The 25,087-nt window shown below is 36.9% G+C and overlaps 1 protein-coding gene across 1 annotated transcript in view; it reads left to right on the forward strand.

Moving 5' to 3' along the window:
* Window positions 1–24,115, forward strand: part of TRPA1 (transient receptor potential cation channel subfamily A member 1) — a 53,587-nt gene extending 29,472 nt beyond the window's left edge. The window contains exons 14-27 of the mRNA XM_004602574.2: window positions 275–441; window positions 2,048–2,141; window positions 2,557–2,616; window positions 3,061–3,159; window positions 6,753–6,823; window positions 7,630–7,792; window positions 8,738–8,827; window positions 11,432–11,601; window positions 13,395–13,524; window positions 14,655–14,837; window positions 17,764–17,832; window positions 20,312–20,425; window positions 22,565–22,662; window positions 23,452–24,115. Of these exons, the coding sequence (XP_004602631.2) occupies window positions 275–441; window positions 2,048–2,141; window positions 2,557–2,616; window positions 3,061–3,159; window positions 6,753–6,823; window positions 7,630–7,792; window positions 8,738–8,827; window positions 11,432–11,601; window positions 13,395–13,524; window positions 14,655–14,837; window positions 17,764–17,832; window positions 20,312–20,425; window positions 22,565–22,662; window positions 23,452–23,656 (1,713 nt within the window). The 3' untranslated portion in view covers window positions 23,657–24,115. The remainder of the gene's footprint in view (window positions 1–274; window positions 442–2,047; window positions 2,142–2,556; window positions 2,617–3,060; window positions 3,160–6,752; window positions 6,824–7,629; window positions 7,793–8,737; window positions 8,828–11,431; window positions 11,602–13,394; window positions 13,525–14,654; window positions 14,838–17,763; window positions 17,833–20,311; window positions 20,426–22,564; window positions 22,663–23,451) is intronic.
* The last annotated feature ends 972 nt before the right edge of the window (window positions 24,116–25,087 follow it).

Raw genomic sequence — 25,087 nt, forward strand, 5'->3', positions numbered from 1 at the left:
CAAATCTGTAGCTATTGCTCTACTAGATGGCACATGTCCCATATGTATTTTCTTCTATATTCATTGGAATATCCTTACACTGAAAACTGAAATCTTGTCTTTTGTCTTCTAACTGTTGAAGAAAAATTATTAGTTTTAAATTTTGTGTATATATTAATGATATAGTTGTGTTAATAATTCCTATTGAGAAGTTCAACAGTGAAACAATTCCATAAAGTGCCCAAGGCTGATGAACCGTTGTCATTATATTTTCCCTGTTCTTTTTCCCTAAAAGAATACGGCACTACACTTTGCTGCCAGGGCAGGCCATGCCAAAGCTGTTCTGCTTCTCCTGAGCTACGGAGCTGACATTGTCTTGAACAAGCAGCAGGCCTCCTTTCTGCATGTTGCAATTCACAATAAGAGAAAGGATGTGGTTCTTACGACCATCAGAAGCAAAAGGTATGCTGTTCTCATATCTGTCTCGTATATAATCTCTCATCTAATGCCTCGTGGCATCAAGTTATATAGACAACTGTAGGAGAGAGAAGAAGAAAATGAATCAATTTCACCTGAAAATCAACATTTTAAATATCAGTTGCTTCCATAAAACTTTAAAAAATTTTATTTTAATGAATCACCATGAGATAGCATAATAGGAAACAACACCTAAGGACAGTAGAGATAAAGGTCAGGAGGCTTGAAAGCTAGTTTCACGTGCAGGGGGGAAGAGGCGGCTGGATAGAAAAGAGACCACTAAGTAAATGATGGTTGGAGGGCTCACTCAGGTTGGTAGGTGCCTGCTGAAAGTAGGCTATGGACCAAACATGATGGCCGCTTAGTACCTGTATTGCACACTGTAACATCCAAAAGGAAAGAGAGAGGAAGGATACTGGGAACATTGGTGGTGGAAAATGGACACTGGTGGAGGGATGGGTACTTGAACATAGTATGACTGGAGATATACCAAAAACAGTAACAAGACTCACAATGGAGACATTACTGGTGCCCTCTTGAGTAAATCGATAAACAATGGGACAACAGTGCTACAGTGCTGCAGTGCTATTTGGCATATCAAATACACCATGGGTAGCTTGCCATGCTCTGCCGTGCAGGCGAGATACTCTCAGTAGCTTGCTGGGCTCTCCGAGAGAGGTGGAGTAATCAAACCCAGGTTGGTCGAGTGTAAGGCGAATGCCCTACCTGCTGCTCTATCGCTCCAGCCCTTTAATTTTGTGAAAATTTAATTTTGTGAAATTAAAGGGCTGGAGCGATAGCGAAACAGGTATGCCAAAAACAGTAACAACAAGTAGTGGATATAGAGATTGAAAAAAAAAAATCTCATGTTCAGCATATTAAATAATTTAGAGAAAGCGATGATAGAGTAATTCCTGTAGTTAATCTGGAGAGGAAATGTGTTGTAATGAAAGGTGTAGCCCTAGGTCACTCCAGTGTTTAGAGAGGAGAAGGACAGAGAAAGAGAAATCAAAGGGGGGAGAAAAAAATGAGAAATAATGAATGAACAGGCATCAGGACTTCAGTTATACTGGTGATGTGGGTGACTGGTATAGCCACACACCCAACACAAACTCAACAACATTGAATTCATGAGATTTAAGCAGCAACCACTGGAACTTTGTAATTCCAAGTTGACAGGCGGGCTTTGTGTTGGGGTTGAGGAGAGAACATGGGAACATTGGTTAAGGGAAGTTGACACTGGCAATGGAATTTGTGTTGAAATATCAAGTTCCTAAAACTCAATTATTAATAACTTTGTAAATCACAATTCTTTAAAAGAAAAATTTTAAATAATAAATAAATAAAATATTTTAGCAACTTAAAAACAAAGTCACTCTGGAATTTCCCTACATTTCTAATTTCTGTTCTTGAATAAGGGCCTAATAAATGAATTGATTCACCATTCACATATTGGTGCCATTGAAACTAACTTCATTCCCCTAAAGATATGATCCCAAGTTTTAACTAGTAACTTTGTTGTTGTTCAGTACAAAGGAATTAAAACTGGTTGTTGTTGTTGTTATTTGTTGTTGTTGTTATTATTTTGCAGGTGGGAACAGTGTCTAGAGGTCTTTAGTCATCATTCTCCAAGCAACAGATGCCCCGTCATGGAAATGGTAGAATACCTCCCAGATTGCATGAAAGTAAGCTCTCAAAATAAAACTCTTTCTGGGATTTTTGCATAGGATAAATGTGAACATTATTGTGATAATCACAATATATCAATAATAATAATAATATAGTCATAGAAATAAATATAGAAATGGATGAATAATACTCATTCCTATATTTAAAATGAAGTTTCTAGTTTTTCATAGCTATTGGGAGAGCTAGCAATAAGTATTTAACATGGTCTTCTTAAAGAATGGTATTAGTTGGTTTGTGCATTGTAGGAAAATACATTAAATAAATTTTCTTTTAATTCAAACAATCTGCTTCAACAATCAAACAAGAGCAGAAACGACTAATGGTAGTATAACTGAATAAAGCTTCTGGTTGTGATATTTTTCAGCATTTCTAGTCTCTCCTACAAAATATCAGTATTTTCCTCTTTCATAGGTACTTTTAGATTTATGTATGATGCCGTCCACAGAAGACAAATCCTGCCGAGACTACTATGTAAGCTCATTTTATTATAATAATTTGAAGGTAATTTCTCTGTAATTCCCAAGGATGGTAGTTGTTGTCTTTATTTGTCATATAATTATATTAAATATTGGGAATAGACTCTTACCTTTTTAGATCCTCTGAGTTTCTATGATACATTTTTGATAACATTATTAAGAGTTGTTTATTACATTTATATTTTTAAGGGAACTAAGTGATCTTTTAAGAATTCATATTTTTCCATGACCTTAAGTATAGAGCAAGCAAATAACAGTCTTCTGGGATATTTATTTAAGTACATATACAGCAGCTAAATTTTATTTTATATAGATGAAAGTTTTCAATTTTATTTGAATCACTTTATTTTCAACAATATTGTCTCTTGTATATTTGATTTGTCAAGAACTACCTTTGGGGTCTATATTAGTAGAGTTTTAAAACTTATATCTTCTACAGATCGAGTACAATTTCACTTATCTTCAGTGTCCATTAGAATTCACCAAAAAAGAATCATCTTTACAGACTGTTACATATGAACCTCTTACAACTCTCAATGTAAGTCTAAGGTCTTCGTTGTTTTTATAATTTCCTCATGGGTTTCAGTAATAGTTTCAGAAAATATCTAGAGATAATTTTATATATTTTATAACTTTATTTTTTGAGTCATAGGTTCAGAGCTTTATTTAAATAATTACTCTTCAAAACTGTGTTTTCTTTCATTTTTACAGATTCATAATAGAGCTGTTTCAGGTATATGATGTTCCAACACTAATTCTACCACTAATATCCCCTTCCTTCCATCAATGCCAAACATAATTTTTTTAAAAAAGAAAGCTATCTAGGGATCCCAAATATAGTCCAAAAGGATGAAGTTCATATGCTGCATGCTTAGTGATTCCAACACTATATAGTCCCCCAGTTACCACAAGGAGTAGCCTCCATTCCTCCAAGCACAAAGACTTAAGGCAGAGGTAGTTTATGATCACCACAGAGTAAAAAAAAGGAGTGGAGAGATGACCGAGGGAAGGGGAGGGGAGGGGAGGGGACGGGACGGGAAGGGAGAGGAAGGGAGGATCCTGTTCTAAGGTCAACTTTCTTGTTCACTTAGTTATGTTAAACTTGCCTCAATGTCAACTACAATCAACAATGCCCAACACATGCTAAACTTCATTACAGGCTACTCCACCTGCATCCACCTACATATAAACATACCTATTTAAGAGCAAAATTTATTGAGTTCCTGACTTCAGTCAACTGCTAGGCCACATAGTAAATTATGATCTTTCAGAAGTTACTAAATCCTTCTGGAACATTGAACCTAATATGAAGACAGCTCCGTATGAACAATATGTGCCCAAATTTCACGCCATACTTGCTCCAAATAAGCTCTTACTCCAATGAGTGCATTCATAGGGACCAGAGCAATAATACTGTGGGTAGGGCACTTGCCTTGCATGTGACCAGTCCCAGTTATATCCACATATGGTCCTCCAAGCCCTGTTGGGAATGATTCATGGGCACAGCACCAAGAGGAAACCCTGAGCACCACAAGGTGTGGCCCAAAAAGCAAACAAGGAAAAAAACAGTGCATTCATGTTTCAACAGATGAAGCACCAAACACCAATGCAAATGATCTACTATAATCTATATCAAGTTCTCAAATTTAAGTAACTGCAAGAAAGATACCATGAATATATGTCTGAAAGGACAGAAACTACTAATTTCAACAAAGTGTTGCCATGTAAGAACAGCAGTCCAGGCTCAAAAAATTGGCAATAAATTAAAATTTTTTGTGCACGTGAAAAACAAAAGCAACAAAGATGAACACATACTTGAGGATTTGTAAATTGTGGTCAAGGTTCTAGATCTACTTAAAATTGAAGAAAGTTTTAGAAACTGTTTCTTCAGTCACAATAGCCATAATTCAAATGCTAAGTTGCCTACTTATCTCTTGGTTCTCATAATGAATAGCACAGATAAAGGATATTTTCTTTATCAGTTCCATTAGACAACACTAGTCTGGCTCATTCACAGTAGATAATTCATTTCCCAGTATAGAGGCAATTTTGTATTGATCATAGTTTAAAGTAAATCTAGAAGTCTTGCAAAATATGTGGATTGGGAATGGTACAGCCAAGTGGATTTTACATTAAGTATTTAATAATTTGGGGTGGGGGCTACACCCTGCAGAGCTCAGGGCTTTATCCTGCCTCTGTGCTCAGAGGTCTCCCTTGGGGAAGCTCGGGGGGGGGCATATATGCAGTGTTGGGGATTGTAACCATGTTGGCAACATGCAAAGCAAGCACCCACGCACAGTACTATCACTCTGGTTCCCTCCATGTAGATTTTAGATGGGCAACAGCAGATAACTTTCATGTTTGCTCAATACAAAGCATTTGAGCTTTGTTGTAGGGTGTAATGTTTTGTAGTTTTTTATAGTTCACATTCAATAGCTAGGCGTCTTAACAGTAATTACATTATAGTTATACTTTGGAGATTTTTTTTTGTGTGTAGGAATGTAGGTTTTTACTTTTGTTTATTTTGGAGAAGGTGTAAGGGGAGGGGTGTGGGGTATGGGGAGCTGATTCTTCCAATTCTCAATTAACCCAGGAGCTACATCCAATGATTCTCAGCCAGCATTTTAAATTCTCAGACCGATGAAGGTCATGGGTGCCACCAGGACACTATCCCCAGCAAGAGAGAAAGGAGAAGGAGGGAGGGAGGGAGGGAGAGAGAGAGAGAGAGAGAGAGAGAGAGAGAGAGAGAGAGAGAGAGAGAGAGAGAGAGAGAGAGAGAGAGATTGTAGTTCTTGGTTATCTGTCTTTAATTTTCTTTCCACTTACACTTTTGTATAAGAAAAAAACTCATTAAATGCCAAAAAAGAAGCAAGTTGAATCAAATAGTTGCAACTGTAGATAATAGCATTCTCATCTGTATTGTACATATCACTGTATCACTGTTACCACTGTCATTCTGTTGCTCATCGATTTGCTCAAGAAGGAACCAGTAACGTCTCCATTATGAGACTTCTTGTTACTGTTTTTGGCATACCAAATACATCATGGGGAGCTTGCCAGGCTCTGCCGTGCGGGCAAGATACTCTCAGTGACTTGCCGGGCTCTCTGAGAGAGATGGAGGAATCAAACCCGGGTCAGTCACGTGCAAGGCAAATGCCCTACTTGCTGTGCTATCGCTCCAAGTATATTGTACATACATATGTGTATACATGTATATACATATTTGACCCATATATATATTTGCCTCTTATGTACATATATGAATCTTATACATATATGTGTGTATGTATATGTATCTCACTGTAATCACTGTCATCCATTGTTCATCGATTTGCTTGAGTGGGCGCCAATAACGTTTCCCCCCGTTTCTGTCGCATGCTAGTATAGCCCAATGACGTCTTGGGGCTCTTTCAGGATCAGAGGAATGAGGACCGTCGTTGTTACTGTTTTTGGCATATCTAGTACACCACGGGTAGCTTGCCAGGCTCTGCCGTGTGGGCGGGATACTCTCGGTAGCTTGCCGGGCTCTCTGAGAGGGATGGAGGCTTTGGGGGCGGCATCCTTGAGTCAATCTCTTAAAACTTCCCCTGAAGGAGTGGATTTACCTGTTTGTTGTTATAATGATGTTCCACCCCACCTATGTGTACCCCCAACCTTCATGGTTATATATAACTATGCTGTAAGGGGTAAGAGGGGACTAGAAGAAGAACTAGATAATGATGATGACTGGAAGTGGAGGACTATGAGACTATGATGAGATGATATATCTCTATATATCTATATCTACATATATATGTATATATATATATATATCTCCCCCTTGGCTTGGAGAGATAGAATGAGTAAGGTTATTACCTTGCACACAGCTGACCCTGTTTGATCCCCAACAAACTCTACCAGAAATAAATAATCCTTGCGCACAGAATCTTGACCAATCCCTGAGCACAGTGGTGTAATTCTAAAATCAATATATGTGTATACATATATAAATATATGTGTGTAATTATCTCTGTGTCCTCTTTCTACTCTTTTTATATTTCTTGATATTTTAAAATTTTTCTCCCCAATAACCAAAATTGTTTCAAAATTTAAAATTTAGCTTATTCTCATCATTTTTTCCTTATTTTTCAGGTCATGGTACAACACAACCGCATAGAGCTACTCAATCATCCAGTGTGCAAAGAATATTTACTTATGAAATGGTAGGTGTGAAATAGTCTTTCTTTTTAATTATGCCTCAATTAATTCTTCTAATTACTTTAATAGTATTTCAAATTTTTTTATGGTTTATATTAAATGAATGGGCTGGAGCGATAGCACAGTGGTTGGGCTTTCGCCTTTCACTCGTCCGACTCATGTTCGATTCCTCCGCCCTTTTTTGAGAGCCCGGCAAGCTACTGAGAGTATGGAGCCTGCACGGCAGAGCCTGGCAAGCTATCCGTGTGTATTGGATATGCCAAAAACAGTAACAATACGTCTCTCAATGAGAGACGTTACTGGTGCCCGCTGGAACAAATCGATGAGCAACGGGATGACAGTTACAGTTATTAAATGAATATGATAAAATGAAATATGATGAAATCAAATGATATATGTGAAGGCACATATCTTTATTTTAAATAATGATCAACTTTTAAAATCTTTCACATTAGTTGAAATCTTTGGTGGGTGTGGCTCATTATGTGAGTCATAAGAAGCATTTTGTGGCCCTGAAGATTAATTGAAAATGAAATGAAAGGTGTTCAGGAAGCACTGAATTTGAAATGAAAACATGGGAGTTAAAGTCTCTATCTTATATGAACTGTTAAGAAATTTTCAGTCATGACTTATCTGGAAGTTGGGATTCTTTTTCGGAAAATGAAAAAAGATCAATCATTTGAATGTGGTTCTAAACTTTAATTAGTTTACCAAGTAGAATTCTGCAAAAAGTTATAATTTTTTCCATAGGTACCTTAAATAAATACTTCTGTCTAAGGCTACTAAGTTATGGTTTTTGTACTTTTTGTAGGTTGGCTTATGGATTTAGAGCCCATATTATGAACCTAGGATTTTATTGTCTTGGTCTTTTACCTATGACCTTTCTTGTTGTCAACATAAAGCCAGGTATGGCTTTCAATTCTACTGGAATCATCAATGAAACTAGTGATCATTCAGAAATATTAGACACCAAGGTATTTCAAATTTGTTTTCATATTTAGTTTTTAAAATAGGGATTATCAAAAATGCTTACAGTTTTTCCTTAGGAATACCAGTCTCATGATCAATCTGAAATATCAAGATTTTACTATAATCTATAAAATGCATATATGATAGGAATTTCTCCTAAAACCCTTTGTGGAATGGAAATAAATTGGAATAGAGAGGTTGATAAATGAGACCATAGCTATTTTGTAAGGATGTGATATGTACAAGATAGCTTGAATGTGTAAGTATAAAGCTCAACTTTCTTAAGATTAGAACTATTGCTAAGGCTAGTGATAGGAGGACAGTGATCCTTTACTCTTTGCAGGGCCACCATTTAGGGTTATGAAAAAGAGACAGTATTTTTTATTTAGTATGGGGAAAAACTGGCTTGCAGCCTTATACAACCCAAAAGAAATATATAGTCTGCTGCTGGTACATGACATGTATGTTTCTGAAGCTGCCCCTCATGACCTGTTTGCTTATATTGTATGACACACAATGATAAAAAAAATTCAGATGCACTTGGCAGAGAAATAAGTTCCCCACATCTGGTCTAGATTGTGGTGATGTTTATAATTACATATGTAATTAATTACTTAATGCCACAGATTCGGAAATTTAAAATGTAAATGCACACATGAAACTTTTAAAATGGTAAATTGAATGTTATATGTATTTTACCATAGTAAAACATTTACATAGATTTACAGATTAAAATACCTTTAAAATAGTTTGTAAGTTTTGAAACTCTTAATAATCTATGAAATTAGCATGTGGAGTCATTTTATTAGCATCACAGTTACTTTTTTAAAGCAGATATGCTAATACATAGAAATGACGCAAAATAAAACAAATAATGGTGGAAATGAAAAGAAGCTAAAATGCTATTTTGACAATTTGTATAACTCTCTTCTTATACTTTTTAATTGCAGGATTCATATGTTATAAAAGTTTGTATGATTTTAGTTTTTCTATCAAGTATATTTGGATTTTGCAAGGAAGTGGTCCAAATTTTCCAACAGGTACTGAATATGCTTTTTAAAAAATCGACAAATTTTAAAGTATTTTCATTAGTAGATGATAAATTCTTTGATTAACTGTTATTAAAATATAAGATTAAAATCACATAGATTGGCAAATACATAGATTAGAAATACTGAGCATCAGTTTCTTAGTACATAGAAATCCCACCATGTTAGATAGAGTTCCTGTCGGTAGCACCACTGGATGCTGGTAGTGTTCTGTATTTAGAGGAGAAATGTTTCAGCTTTTCAAGTCCTTTCAGGACTGTCAGGAAAGAAACAAAGTTATGAACATATTTTCTTGGTTTTCTCGGGCGTTTGCCTTGCACGCGGCCGACCCGGCTTTGATTTCTCCATCCCTCCCAAAGAGCTGGCAATATACCTAGAGTATCCCGCCTGCATGGCAGAGCCTGGCAGACTACCTGTGGCCTACTCGATATGCCAAAAACAGCAATAACAAGTCTCACAATGGAGATGTTACTGGTGCCCTCTCGAGCAAATCAATGAACAATGGGATGACAGTGCTACAGTGCTAACATAATAGCTAAATTTTAATTGCACAATGCTAGTATATAAATGCTTGGAAGGAGTATTTGTTGGAGTAATGTATACCTTACTTCAGTTGATATATATGAAGAGCTTTCTTGACCAGGACTCCATTTCAAACTAATTTTTCTCTGATTTTTCTTTTTAACAGGAGTTATTTACTTTCTTCAGTGAAATCTCAAGTTATATTAAAATTTGGGAACTTTTCATAGTACTTTTTTCTTTAAAAAATATTGGTAATAACTATGTTTTGCTTTTGTAACATAATACATGTTAGTACTTTATATATCAAAGTACTTTTATAAAAAAATCTGTAAATATACATGCCTATATTCTTACTATTGATTGTCTCAATTTTGAAGGACTGTATCATCCCATTGTACGTTGAGTGATTATTTTATCCCTCCTATCATTATTTTCATTTACCTGAGATGGGAATTTCAGAATTCAAATTGAACTCTAGAATACAGAACTCTATTTTCTGCATAAGACAGCTTCTACATTTTTATTGATATTTAAATAGTCTACAGGACAGTTGATGCCTAAACTTAGGATCTTTGAAATAAAAAAAAATGAGATCAAATGATTATGATAACTAAGTCAACACAGATCACAAATTCTTTTAGAATCAACTTTATTTAATTTGTATTTAGAGAGCTCAAGCTCAAAATTCCTTTTATGAGCAAAAGGAATTACAGTTGATTTTTGGAAAGTAAAGATTATATATGTGTAATTTGTATTTATATACGGATTTTCACCTAGACAATGAAGAATTAGTGTTGATAAATACAGTATGCTGTAAATGAATTTTATTATTTACTTAGCATTTTCATTTCTCTAGCATTGTTATCTAGCTACATCTACAATATCATACAATGTGCATGTAACTGACTATTTATGTAAAGTTTCAGTTCAGTAGTAGGTCAATAGTAGTTAAACTTTATGGGAATTAAAACCTAGTTTTGATAAAGATTTTTTGTATTTTGAGGAGTGTGGGAATCATACACCATTGTTCAGAGATCAACCTTAACCCATTTTTCAACTCTCGGGACATTATTTTTATTGATTTAACTTTTTAATTGAACCACTGTGAGATAGACCCTTAGAAAGCTGTTCATGATTGGATCCCAGTCATGCAGTATTCCAAAACCCATCCCTCCATCAGCGTACATTTCCTAGCACCAGTGTCCCCATGTCTCCTCCCATTACCCCCACCCTCCACCCACTGCCTGCCTGACTCTATGACAAGTACTTTTCTTCTCTTTGTGTCTCTATCTTTGTGTCTCTTTGTGTCTGTCTCTGTCTCTGTCTCTCTCTCTCTTTATGGGCATTGTGTTTTGCGATATTAATACTAAAAGGTTATCAGGAATACACCTTTACCTACTTTTACCCCTCAGATCTTGTCCAGCGTGATCATTCGCAGCTATTATTCTCATACTGTTATCTTCTCTATCTTAACCTACCCTCAGCCCCACATACAGTTGTGGTTGATTCCAAACTCACCCTTGTTTTCCCTGACCATGGGTATTGGTCTTCTACTATCTATTTTTTATATGCCGCAAATGAATGCAGTCATTCTGTATCTGTCCTTCTCCTTCTGATTCACTTCACTCAGCATGATACTCTCCATGTCCATCCATTTACAGGTAAATTTCATGACTTCATTTTTCCTAACAGCTTCATAGTATTCCATTGTTTAGATGTGCCATCATTTCTTTATCCATTTGTCTATTCTTGGGCACTCGTGTTGTTTGCTCAGGACATTCTTTAATATTAAATTTATTCTACAGTTATATCCTAAAAATGTGTAGATTTTCCTTCATTAAACTTCTAGTGTGCCAGATTTCAGGGAAGAGGTGGAGCAATTGCAAACGCCCATCTGTATTCTTGCTCTGGGTTCAGACAAGATGACAGGAAATGGCTCCATACCCCCAACTTTTCTTCAGCTGCACTATCAGAATAAAAAAATAAAGCCATCGGTTATGTGCATATAATCATCCATAAAATGGCAGGTCTTAGATTCTACATAGAGTAATTCTTCTTTCTTTTCCATCCTAGAAAGCAAATTACTTTTCGGATATTAACAATGCACTTGAGTGGGTTATCTACACAACAAGCATTATTTTTGTGTCTCCCTTATTTATTGGTATACCAGCTTATGTGCAATGGCAAAGTGGAGCAATTGCTATATTCTTATATTGGATGAACTTCTTGTTGTATCTTCAGAGGTAAAATCAGCTTCGGTGATTTCTGTGTCGCTAGTACATTTTAATATCTAAGTCAGAACTATTATAAGTACCATAGATTTATCATTGGCTTATAACTTTACCAATTGTTTTAGGCTGTGAAGACATGTATGTATGTGTTTGTGGGGGGGAGGGTCAGGGCAGGATGGGGGGAGGGTGTGAGGATATGGAACTACACTCAACAGTGGCTAGGGACTATTCCCAACTCTGTGCATAGGTGTTGCTCAGAGCAGTGCTCAGGGGAACTTGTGGTGCCCAGGATCTAGCTAGGTCCTCCCATATGCAAATCATGCCATCAGACCCTTTAGAAGGGGAACGAGCTTAGAATACAGAGTAGGATTTCTCAATTTTGGCACCATTAAAGATTTTAAAGGGAATTCTTAATTAAAGGTTCGTCTTGTTGGGGGCTTTCCTATGTATTGCAAAATTTTAGCAAGATCCTTGTCTTTGACCCTTCCTTTCCAGATATGGTGAAAAAACTTTCCGTATATTTTCCAAGAATGCTCTGGGTGGTAAAATCACATAGTTCTAAAACAATTGTAGATTAAAGGTGGGATATAAATGGGAATAAAGGTGTTGAATATTCTTGTTCGCCCTAGTATTATCTAGTGATACTTCAGAATAATCAAATAAAGTGATAGATATAGGAAAGCATGGCAATATAAGAGAAAAAATAAATCCAGATATTCCAAATCTATATGAAAAAAAGGAAGCTAAGATCCTTTACCTCTCACTGTTGCTAAAATTGAAATAAGTATATTATTTTACATAATCTCTATAATAAAACAATACAGTGTTAAGCTAGAAGTCTTGAAAAACAGAGGATGAGTTCTTTCACTGAACAACTTGTCCAAGATTTCATTTAGTAAGCCAAGATGTTGGTATTTCAAAGTCTTTTTTAACTCCAAGGACCGTACTTTTCCAACCCCGTTATGTAGTGTTGTGCTTGGAGCAATCTGTGGGGTTGAGTTCGGTGTCTTGGAGGGAAATAGCAAGAAGTAAAGAGCCACAGCCTTCAGGTTGGTAGGCTTAATGGGAGTCCGAAATCAGCCACTATTTTGGTTTCATCAGGATTAGTGACCTTAGTTACTGAACTCGTCTGGTAACTGAGTTACTGAACTCAATATGGTAACTCATTCTGATGCTTGTGAAGTTGCAGTATTAAGAAGATTATGACTGCCCTTCAACAGGTTGTTTTACAAAAGGAAATGTACCATTTTTTAGCCAGATAAAGTAGACATCCAAATAGACATCCAAATATTTTACAGTGTAGGTTGTTGGGGGAGAAAAATAACAGAAGTCTCAGGAAACTGTAAGAATGATGAGTATAAATTATATCCATGTACCCTCAAATAGGAGCCTTTGGGGGGCACTGTTTTATTCAATTTGTTTCCATGGGGTGCATCATATATCCTATTTCCCCAATCCCTTTACTAAGCATCAGGGAGTATTATTATTAATGTGAGGAAAATCATTTTCCCTCCTAATTTGAAATAAGAGTCATGGGGCAAAGCAATTAAGGATAAACATTGACACAAAGGAAAAAGCAACAAATCAATTTGATGAACTTAGAAATAAGACTATGGAAATATGAACTATGGAAATAAGACTCAACTATTCTTAAATTTTCTTTTGAAAATAATTTGTTTTCTGAAAGCCTCGGGAGATCTCATCTGTGAAATTGAGTACCTAGTGTCTTACAAATATGGATACTGGATGAAAGGCAACTTGATAAGAAGGGTGAATAAATATTTTCATTTTTAAAACTTTCCTAGGTTCGAAAATTGTGGAATTTTCATTGTTATGTTGGAAGTAATTATGAGAACTTTGTTGAGGTCTACAGTCGTATTTGTCTTCCTTCTTTTGGCTTTTGGGCTCAGCTTTTATGTGCTCCTGAATTTACAGGTGAGTCTGTTGCATTGGTAGATTATTTTGTTGCTTTGGATATTGGGAATAGATATTTATATGTAAGTCTAAATTACCTAGAAAATTAATGATATAGCAATGCTTGAATACTTTTGTTCTTACTTTATTTTCTGGGCCATATCTGGTGGTGCTCAAAGCTTACCTCTGGCTCTGCTCTTAGCGATCACCCCTGGCAGGGCTCAGGGGACCACATGTGCTGCCAGGGATTGAACATAGGTTGGCATCATTCAAGGCAAGCACCCTACCTGCTGAAACTTTAGCCCAGTCATTTATTTTTCATCTGCTACAATGAAATTCAAATTGTGTTCATTGCTGGAAAATAGACATTTATTATTAAGTCTTAATAAATGTCTATTTATTTTAATAAACTTTTATAATGATGTGATATTTGTGCATAAAATATTTTGGATGATTTTGTCAAAATTTATTAGTATTATTATTACATATTGCTATGTAATTAATTGTATTGGAGCCATAGCACAGCAGGTAGGGCGTTTGCCTTGCACATGGCCAACCCAGGTTTGATTCCTCTGACCCTCTCGGAGAGTCCGGCAAGCTACGGAAAGTATCCTGCCCGCATGGCAGAGCCTGACAGGCTACCTGTGGCATATTCGATATGCCAAAACAGTAACAACAAGTCTCACAATAGAGACGTTATTGGTACCCGCTTGAGTAAATCGATGAACAACAGGACAACAGTCCTATATGTACTAATTTATTATTGCTATATAATTAGCTATACTATGTGTACTAATTTATTATTGCTATATAATTAGCTATACTATATGTACTTATGTTAGGGGTTGTTTCCCATCAGCACTTGGGGAACATAAAGTCCACTGATTCATGGTGATATAGTTAACTGGGCCAGCTGATTTGATGTCAGAGCCTGAAGATGTAGAGTTGCTTGGGCACTTTGCTGCCAAGTGACCTCTCAGGCTATTCTGTTGGCACCTGTGATGCTGCTTTTTGAACCTGTGTGCCATCTCCCCTGGGCCCTAGTCCTATGACTTTCAAAAAATAGTTCATAATTTTATTTGACTTTTGAGAACACATTTATTGATCGTGTACATTTTTATTTCATGTGTGCTTTACTCTCTTTTTTTCAGGATGCATTCAGTTCTCCCCTGCTTTCTATACTCCAGACCTTCAGCATGATGCTAGGAGACATCAGTTATCGTGACTCCTTCCTGGAGCCATATTTGAGAAATGAATTAGTGTATCCACTGCTCTCCTTTACACAACTTATTGTCTTTACAATGTTTGTCCCAATTGTCCTTATGAATTTACTTGTAAGTAATTTATCCTGGTATTTTCTGTTTGTTGATTTGGTTTTTCTTTTTAACTTTAAGAAAATTACTTATAGCTTCTTAATTTCCCTCCGTGGAAGGAAAAAAGGTACTGCTAAGAAATACATTCATTTAACATAACTCTTAGGGTGTACAAGGCATCGTGTGAAGTTCAGGGGATGCAAAAGGCATTCACTTAGCAAGTGCTGGTCAAGAATTTTCTAAATGCTAGAAATCGATCCAGATGCTGAGAAACGGTGGTGAGCAAAGCAAGCAGTATACAATTCTTGCATGATTACAGGCTAGTCTGGAAGTTAAGCTTTAAACAAATACATAGCATAATGTCATGGGAGCTATAAATGTTAAGAGAAAACAAAGTAGAACACAGGAGTAAAGATGGATGGTGCATGCTGCTTTGATGATGGGTCAGGCCAAGACTTTCATGGACTTACGGATTCAGCCCTCATGTCTTCCCTCCAGTTTCTCACTGACCACATGTGCAAGGAGGGCAAGCCTCACTATAGAGGAAACTGTGGCATCTTTAAGCCAGTCAGAGCCTGGCAACCTTCTAAAAGCATGAAAGAACACATGGTCTATCCATGAGCATCTTGGCCAATGCACGCAGATGTAGATTCCCACCTCCATGGCCATGAGACCCCGCACTGGAATTATAGAACATATTTTCTTATTCACTTATGATATGATTCCATTTGCACTAAGAGATCACTCTTGGTGCTTCTTAGGAGACCATAAGTCATGATGCAGATAGAACTACAGATAGCACGACAAGTTGATAAATGCCTTAATCCCTGCACTATCTCTCTGGACCCTGTGTCTTTAAAGTATACACATCCTTGGTGAATCTGTGCGCCGAAAACTGTGCTAGGTAGTGCTTCTGAAATATACATATATGTGTGTATTTATATATCTATATATTTATATATGTGAGTATATAATATACTTAATTTTTATTCATTTTATTTGCTTGATTCACTGGATGCAAATCTGAGCTTTATTTTAGTGATCTAGAAAAGTACAGGATGGCATTAAGAATAATAAACAAAAAAAAAATAATAAAGAATGACAGAGACCTCATTCTTAGACTCACTCAAGTTTTGAAATTTTATCCTTTGTTTTGTTTTGGTCTGGTTTTCTTTCTTTTTTGTTTTGTTTTGGTTTGGGGGACACACCTGGATAAGCTCAGAACTTACTCCTGTCACTACATTCAGGAACTGCTCCTGAAACTGCTCCGGGGACCATATGTGCTGCTGGTGGCAAACCCCAAAAACCCCCCAAACCACTGCCCTGTCAAAAAAAAAATTGCTCACTGATTCTGTGTGGCTCTCAGTGTTAGTTTTTCACAGACTGGAATGTACCTTCTCGTTCACCCACAAACTTTTAAAATTTTTTTTATTTTATAAGTTAGTTCACAATATTTGATTACATTTAATATTAAAACACCAATCCCATCACCATCACGCCTTCCCACCACCAAATTCAGGTTGTTTCCATCTCAAGCCCCAATCCCTGTCCAAAAACACAACCAAAATAATATATTTTGTGTTGTTTGTTATGAAGAACTGCTGAACATGCTTACAAAAAAGTGATCATATAGGAAACACTGTGATGATTGTTCTATTTTAGCAGGGGCCATTAAGACACTCTATAGGATATTACTAACATGTTGTTCAAGTTTGGGTGATGTGAGCTTTGGTATATATATATACATGTGTATATATATATATGTATATATATACATATATATACACATGTATATATACATATTGATATATTTCCCCTTATGATTTGTTGCCTACTATCTGAACCCCATCTAATATGGTGTGGTAATTATGGAGAATGGGTAGGGAGTATCTTATGATGTGTCCGTGCGGTCCAGAAATATGTTCACTCATATGTGAGGCTCATCCCGAGCATGTAGGGCTCGAGCGTGGCGGCAGTAGGGTTGTGGAGGTTTCTGGTTGCAGGAGCTGGGTCCCTTAGGGTGGGGAGGGCTCTCACCCACCCTCCTCTGGGGTGCCCCGAGTGAAACAGCCTGGCATGGAGTCCGGTAACATGGCTATGGGGGCCTCATGTTATGCTCCCTTCTGGGAGAAGTAGCCATGTGACCTGGATGGTGGCCAATGACAAGATTAACTGGCACCAGCAGGAGGTGACTTATGGGTGTGACTCCATAAGATACTTTGAGTATCTGCTAAGTGTTCCGCTCTGGTCATGCAGTGGTATCCTAGACCCATTTCCTGATGGAGTTCACTGGGCTTCGAGACCCTTGAGAACAGAGACAGGCTTTACTCTCTGCTGTGGCATACAAAAAGCTGTCTCAGTCATAGACAAGTACCATATAAGGAAAAAACAGGAACTTAAAGCTGATTCCATTTGGATCCATTTCCCAGAGCTTCACTCAGCACCAAAGTATACATTATCAAGTCAAACAAATATAAGAAATAAATTCCTGCATTCCAGAAGTGTTTTAACTTTTCCATGTTGTCAGATTACTCCTATTTACCTTAAATGCTAAACTCCTAGGGTTTTCACACATGTTGCTTGACACATCACTCTGTGTGATGCTGGATCTCTATTGTCCTATCCAAAACTTAATGTATTTTTAAATGAATATGAATTTCAGAAGAAGTACTTGTCTACAGTTCTTATGATCATCCTATGACTACTAGACCCACCACTGTGGCCATCACTGTTACAAAGGACTTGCACTTGTCTGCATATTTGCATGTTCAATACATATTCTATGTATGCAAATTTACACGTTTTACATATAAGCAAAGTGTTTGGGGGTCATGACTATAAATCACATACCCACTTCCCTGCTGTAGCCAGAGGGTGTTCATAAGCATTTTTTTAAAGTGAGCCATTTGACTCGATAGTGATTTAATGCTGTCCTGTTAAACTTCAGATTGGTTTGGCAGTTGGTGACATTGCTGAGGTCCAGAAACATGCACTGCTGAAGAGGATTGCTATGCAGGTAACGAGTCTCTGTATTGAAAGCCTTTTGATATTAGCAGCATCCTAATCATTCACACTGTGAGAAATTGGTATTCCTATGTCACTGAAGAGTCACTGATTTCTGAGACTATAGTACTGAGAAGGGTCCAAGGGTGCCTTTGCATGCAAATTCTCTGGATTACCTGAGGTTGTCCTAAACAAATTGTCCTCTTATAATCTGGAAGGAAAAATGGAGAAATTATGGGGTCTGGAGAAATAGTCGGGAGGGCATTTGCTTAGCAGTGGCTGACAAGGGTTCTATCCCTGGCGTCTCAGATATTCCCCTGAGCACATCAGAAGTCATCCCTGAGTACAGAGCCTGGAGTTGTCCCTGAGCATCACTAGATGTGGCCCCCAGGACAAAAACAAAAGAGAAATGGATAAATTCTCTAGGTTTTGTTTTTATGTCAGCCAACGTACTAGCTGATGAACTAAAATCATCAGAGGTCTGAGATACTCTGTCAGCCACCCAACTTCTGGAAGGAATTTGTACTATTCAGGGCATAAGAATACCAATTTCTCACAGTATATACATTATACTGAAGTGGTGACTACATTTGTGAAAATTTGTGAAATTTATTCTTTGTGACATCATTTTCATGTTTCCTACATAATTAATGTAAAATTTGCTAAAGTCAAAGGTTTCTGGGTAAGTTCTTTTTGATTTTACTTTTGTTTTTGGAACCACAGTTTCCCATGCTGAGGACATACTCCTGACTCTGTGCTCAGGGATCACAGAGCTCAAGGTACGGTATGTGATGCCAAGCAGTGAAACCAGGTTGCTCTGGCCCAACTGGACAGCTTCTTGGTTACTCATTCTTGAGTGTTTGTTTCCAGTTATACAATGCAAAGTTATTTCTACATTCTTACTTTACTGTTTTTGAATTCAAATTTAAATGGGAGTACTTGGTGCTTCAAGAATATCTGATAACCAGCTGAATATTTGAATTAGAAACCTCAACCAACTTAAGAGGAAAAATCCTATATAACTTTATAACTTTAGCTTCACTCTTCACTTTTATGCGTTACTTTTCTTTTTTTATGAGAAATATTTTATTGAATCACCGTGAAAAAAATTACAAAGCTTTCAGGTTTAAGCACAGTCAAATACTGATTAAACCCCCATCCCTTCACCAGTGCACATGTTCCACCACCAAGAACCCCAATACACACCCCTCCCACCCCACCCCCTATCTAAGTAACTAGTGATATTCCCTTTATTCTCTATATACTTTGAGTACATTCCATATTTCCATACAGAACTCACTATTATTGTTTGGAAATTTTCCCCAACAATCAGGCCTGCTGAATAGGCATCATCTAATAATTTTTCTTCATTGCTGAGAGTGAAGACTTTGAGTCTTTGAGTCTTTGGTTTTGAGTTTCTAATATTTTAGCTCAGTTCACAGTCAAAATGCATGGCTGCAAGAATCCGCTCTGGTGCCAAAATGGCTTAGGAGACCTCAGGATCACAGTCTTTAGGCGAGGAGGGTCTGCTTCTCGTGCCGCGGCTCCAGATCATCTTTGGGCAGAAGGAGCACCGGGAACCTGTGCGTTACTTTTCTTATTCACTCAGCTATACATTAGATTTATTTATTTCTTAGAAATCTTCCAGTCTACAGGCTGTACAAAATATTGTACAACTTGGGTGTGAGATTCAACAGGGACTAAATAAATGAGATCTTTTACTTTAACAAGTAAAAGTGAGTCTATATAGAGAACATACCAAATAAACATTCAGTATATAAAATATTAAAAATCAATTTAGACCATTCTTTAACTATGTAATCTATAACTAAGTTGTATATTATTCAGAGTATTTAAAACACTAAAGAATAAAAATATATTCATTATGTGGGTAAAGCATCAAGTACAGAAAATAAATGCCAATAAGAGAAGGAAAGGCTACATGGAAGATTTGGGATGTTATCTGTCCTTTTTTATAGACGAAGGATAACATTGACTAAAATACAACTGGAAATTATTATTTTATTTATTTCACTATGAATTGTTTTTAAGCAACTCTTCACCTAGAAACTGAAAATAAAAACATTATTTTTATTTTGAAAATAAAATGTGAAACCAATGATTATATTTCTAAATAAAAAAAATAGATTTAAGAACCTTATGGTCAAACAATCTTACACATAATTTCACAGAGTGGAAAATTTATCATAAACTCTTAGACATGTTAGTTTTGTTCTTTCATTTCTTGCCATTGTTTTCCTCCATCCAGCAAAGCATTCCCTCCTTTCTCTTGTGCTAAGAAAACATTTATACCACTAAGAGTGAAGCACACTCTTAGTATGATAACCCTTAAGAGTATGGACTAAATAAATTTTTCTCGCCCGAACATGGGTCAGTGTTCAGTTTGTGGGACTAATGATAATTTTGGTTCAGTATAACAGTTGCAAATGCTAATCAATGATTCCCATCCATAAATCTAAAATACAATTTAGGTGGAACTTCACACCAACTTGGAGAAGAAGCTGCCACTCTGGTTTCTAAACAAGGTAGATCAGAAATCCGTCATTGTATACCCCAACAGACCCAGATATGGTAGAGGACTCTTTGTAAGTATATGCAACAAATTTTGACATAAAAAAAATGTGGTGATGAGGCTCAGGATGAATTCATTGCATTGCCCCTAAGGATGTCTTTTATAGACTTTGGGTATTATCTGGGGGTCAGAGATAATTGTGTATTTCTACAAAGCATGTAATCAACCCAGTGTGTGAAAGGAATAAGCAGTGGGAAGAAAGACATTTACTCTCTTCCTATAGGCTCCTCTGCAGCATCTTTGTAAAATATGGACTTAGCCCTGTGACAGATGGGTGGGGAGACCAGCATAGTTTTCAAGTATCATTTTTCAGTACAAGTAAATGTTTTTATTTCTTGTTACATTGGCACACATATGTGTGATTCTACATGTGCCTGTGCATATATAATACACATGTACATATATATATAGGTAAATGGTAGCACTATAGCACTGTTGTCCCATTGTTCAGCGATTTGCTCAAGCGGGCACCAGCAAAGTCTCCATTGTGAGACTTGTTGTTACTGTTTTTGGCATATCGAATATGCCACGGGTAGCTTGCCAGGCTCTACTGAGCAGGTGAAATACTCTCGGTAGCTTGCCAGGCTCTCCGAGAGGGATGGAGGAATCAAACCAGGGTCAGCCACATGCAAGGCAAATGCCCTACCCGCTGTGCTATCACTCCAGCCCCAGGGAAATGGTAAGTATGAAAAATATTCCAAATGTCAGAGACTAATAAGCAAGCCCATTGATATGACTTTGTAACAGGTAGCTGCTCTAAAAGTCAGAAATACTACAAGTTAACCTTTATCATATGCTATTTCTATAAATATTTTTCTGAGTTCTTTATTGTTCAATATTCCATTGTGTAGCAGTTATAAAACAAATGAAACAATCTTTAAACTAGCTTAGATTTGGTTCTGACATCATACTATTTCCTTGTCCAGTGTTACTTATACACAAGGTTGCAATTTCTGTAAACACAATTGTTTTCCCTAATCTATCCTTTCCTTTGAGTTCCAGGCTTCTGAAACTGTCTACTTAGTATCTTCATCAGGGTTTTTTAAAAGTACATTAGATTCTGTCTGCTCAAAACAAGGTCATGCAAAACAAGGTCATGACTTTAACTTCTTCCAGGTTTTAGTCTTTCCCTGTATAGTCCCTATGCCCTATACAGGGAAAGAGTAGGGAAGCCACATTCTTTTCCACAGTTGATTTCAAATAGCTTCAGCACATTTCACTTGCTGTGCAAGTCATCCTGGAAATCTCTCCTCCCTTTTCTTGGTCCCGTCTATCCCATCAATTCCTTGTTAGGTCCATTTGACTTCCTGGTGGTTTCTGTAGAAGTGCCACTTCTCACCACTCGAATAACCTTATTTGTCATCATTTTTCACCTGCTCTTCTTTCTAGTTAACCAATGGTGTAAAAGAGAATACATTTTTTAAAAATACTGTTTCAGATACTTACCATGTGTTCATGTGGCACAAAGCAATTTTAGAAAATTAACAACTTTTTTTTTTGCCTTTTGGGTCACACCCAGTGATGCTCAGGGGTTACTTCTGGCTCTGCACTCAGGAATTACTCCTGGTGGTGCTCGGGGGACCATATAGGATACTGGGAATCAAACCTGGGTCGTCCGTGTGCAAGGCAAACACCCTGCCCGCTGTACTATTGCTCCAGCCCCAGAATTAACAGCTCTCAACAGGTGTGGGTACCACCATTTTGGTGGAACATTTTGATAAGAAAATATACAATAGTTTTTGTTAAATCTATTTATAAATAATCTACCACTTCAGGTTACAGTTTATTTTTTCTTGATTTAGAAGACAAAGGGATGTCACATATAACTGTACTCAGGACTTAGTCTTTGCTCTGTGGTCAGGGATAACTCCTAGTGATGCTCAGGGAACTAATTTATGCTGTGCTGGGGATTGAACCAGGGTCATCAGTATAAGTTCACAATGTCTCCTATATTGATAGTACAACTTGTACTTTCCTCTATTCTATTATCTTTATTGTATATCTCTTTACTTGCTTATTTCTCTCACAGACTGAGCTCTTTGGGGCCAGGATATGTGTTAGAACAGAAGTTTGCAACCTATTGTGATATATATTCATGTACAATTCCTAAATTAAGTTTAATTTAAGTAGCAATTAATCTTTTTTCCCATAGTGTTTATTTCGCCGTCTCTTTTCTGCCCCTGAAGCAAGACTAGAAATGCCAAATGTTGACACAGCTTTAGAAACAGAAATACTGAGGCAGAAATACCGGTTTGTATTTTTTCATTTATCAATATTTGATCAAGTTAAAACTTACTTTTTTTCCTTTTTGAGTCATTCCAAGCAGTGCTCAGGGGAGCATGCTTTGCCCAGAATCATATACAGGATTCCTGCATGAAAAACTGTACTCCAGCCCTGGAGCTATATTTCCAAGCCTAAGACACTGAAAATTTTATGATGCCTAAAATTGTTTATTGATGTCAAATATTAAGTATTGCTCTAGTTGACTAAGACTGTCAGATTCTTGAGAATTTTGAGACATTTGGTGTCAAATTTATTTGCAGTTATTCATCAGTTTACTAGTGTGCATCTTATACTGTATTCTTCACAAGCCATATGAATTCATGCATCAAAAGTTAGGAGTTTTTTGAGGAACCCTTGGGATTCCTCAAGCTATATAAAGTGCAGTAGTTATGCAGGAGGGCTTGAGGGCTCGATTGTCAGCATCCAAGCCCTCAACTAGTTTTTATGTTCTTCTCAACCACTCACATTTAATTTCTCAATATTACCCTAGAAGAGCTACATAACCTTTTTGTGAACAGTCTTTAATCTTTAAGATAAAATAAAAATAAATTAGTCATGATAGGGTAATAGGGTAACCATAGGCAGATGACTGGATCTTTAAGAATATATGTTTCTTAGGAGCATTATGACTACTGTTAGGTAATAACCTAAGTACAGCTCATGATGTCCAGTGTTTTATGTACCTCAGCCTTCTTGCACACAGAGGGCTAAATGGCTCACTGAAAATTATTAAATTAATTGCTTATGTCCTTCTAGGCTGAAAGATCTTACATCTCTTGTGGAAAAACAGCATGATCTAATTAAGCTCATCATTCAGAAGATGGAAATCATCTCAGAGGCAGAGGATGATGATAACCATAATTCTTTTCAAGACAGGTTTAAAAAGGAGCAGTTAGAACAAAGGAATAGCAAGTGGAATTCCGTGTTGAAAGCAGTAAAGGAGAAAAACCAGTTACCATAGCAATAGTTGCCTTAACTAACGTGAAATAAGACTACCTTATGGGAGTTACATGACGTACCTGTCTAAATTCCAATTTGAAAAGAGTAAGAAAGCAACCCAAAAATCTGATTCTGGTCCTACTGCATGCGAAATCGTGTTATTTACATCTTATCTAAAAGTAAACTGTCTCTCCATTCATATTTTTCTGCCAATCACCAGGTATTAAGAAATCCCTTACTGATAAAGCCTGTTGGACTTTACCTCTCAATATTTAAATGGTAGAAGCTAATTTGCTTGAACACACACTTTTACTGATAAGCAGTAATAAATGTAACTGTTAAGCTACAGCATAAATGTCAGTACTGGATTTATGCTTACTGTTTATGTTGTATGTGATGCATTAGATAATTAGGCATTAGATTGGGTTTCGCCATTTAGTTAGCTGTTTTGTGTGGAAGATCCCGTGGATAGAACCCTGTGTGTTCTCTGTTCTGACCATAATAAATGGCCCCACCCTGCTTGCTGCTCCCAACACACCTGGTGACACTTTGGATTGAGGCCTAAATTAACAGACATTAAGATGTGCATGAATTTACTATAAATAGCATGTTACTTCTGTATTTTTGTTTGCCAGTGACCATAATAAACATAAAAAGCCACTCCAGTGATTGTTGTGTGATCCTTTTTTTCATTACCTACTTTATTTTATTGCAGTCTTTTTAAAATTTTTTTATTCAATTCTGGTCATAATTACCTCAACTGGCTCTGAAAATGAGAAAGGAGAGAGAATGAGTAAAAGGGTTAGAGAGTGAAGATGGGAGTGGCGGATGGGGGACTTTACCCCGCAAGGTGTGTTACACAATAGCTGGAGAGTTTTAGGTCTTCATAAATGGGAGTGAAGATGCAGCTACATCAGATAGCAGAGGCCAGAGATGCTACTAAATACTTAATGCACAAGGCCATTTACCAAAATATTTCTATCACATAGGTCATTTTACAATTAGATATCCAGTACAAAGTGTTATAGCTTTTTGTTTTGTTTTGTTTTTGTGTTTGTGCCCAGGACTGACCTCAACTCTGTGCTTAGGGGTCACTCCTGGCTATTCCCACAGGACCATCTTTGGCATCAGGGATCAAATATATGTTTAAAGATTGATTTGTTTGTGTGTGTGTTAAAAGGCAATGAGTTTTTTGGTTGGTTTTTTTTTTTTTTTTTTTTTGGTCATAGGTATTACTACCCCAGATGACACAGGTGAATTCTGGGTGTGGGAACTGATGTGTAGGAGAGAAGCAGGTGTAAAACAGACAGCTGTTCCTACAGTGGCACTGTAGCACTGTTGTCCCATTGTCCATCAATTTGCTTGAGCGGGCACCAGTAACATCTCCATTATGAGAATTCTTGTTACTGTTTTAGGCATATCGAGTACGCCACGGGTAGCTTGCCAGGCTCTG

The sequence above is a fragment of the Sorex araneus genome, chromosome 2, assembly GCF_027595985.1.
Source record: "Sorex araneus isolate mSorAra2 chromosome 2, mSorAra2.pri, whole genome shotgun sequence".
NCBI lineage: Eukaryota > Metazoa > Chordata > Mammalia > Eulipotyphla > Soricidae > Sorex > Sorex araneus.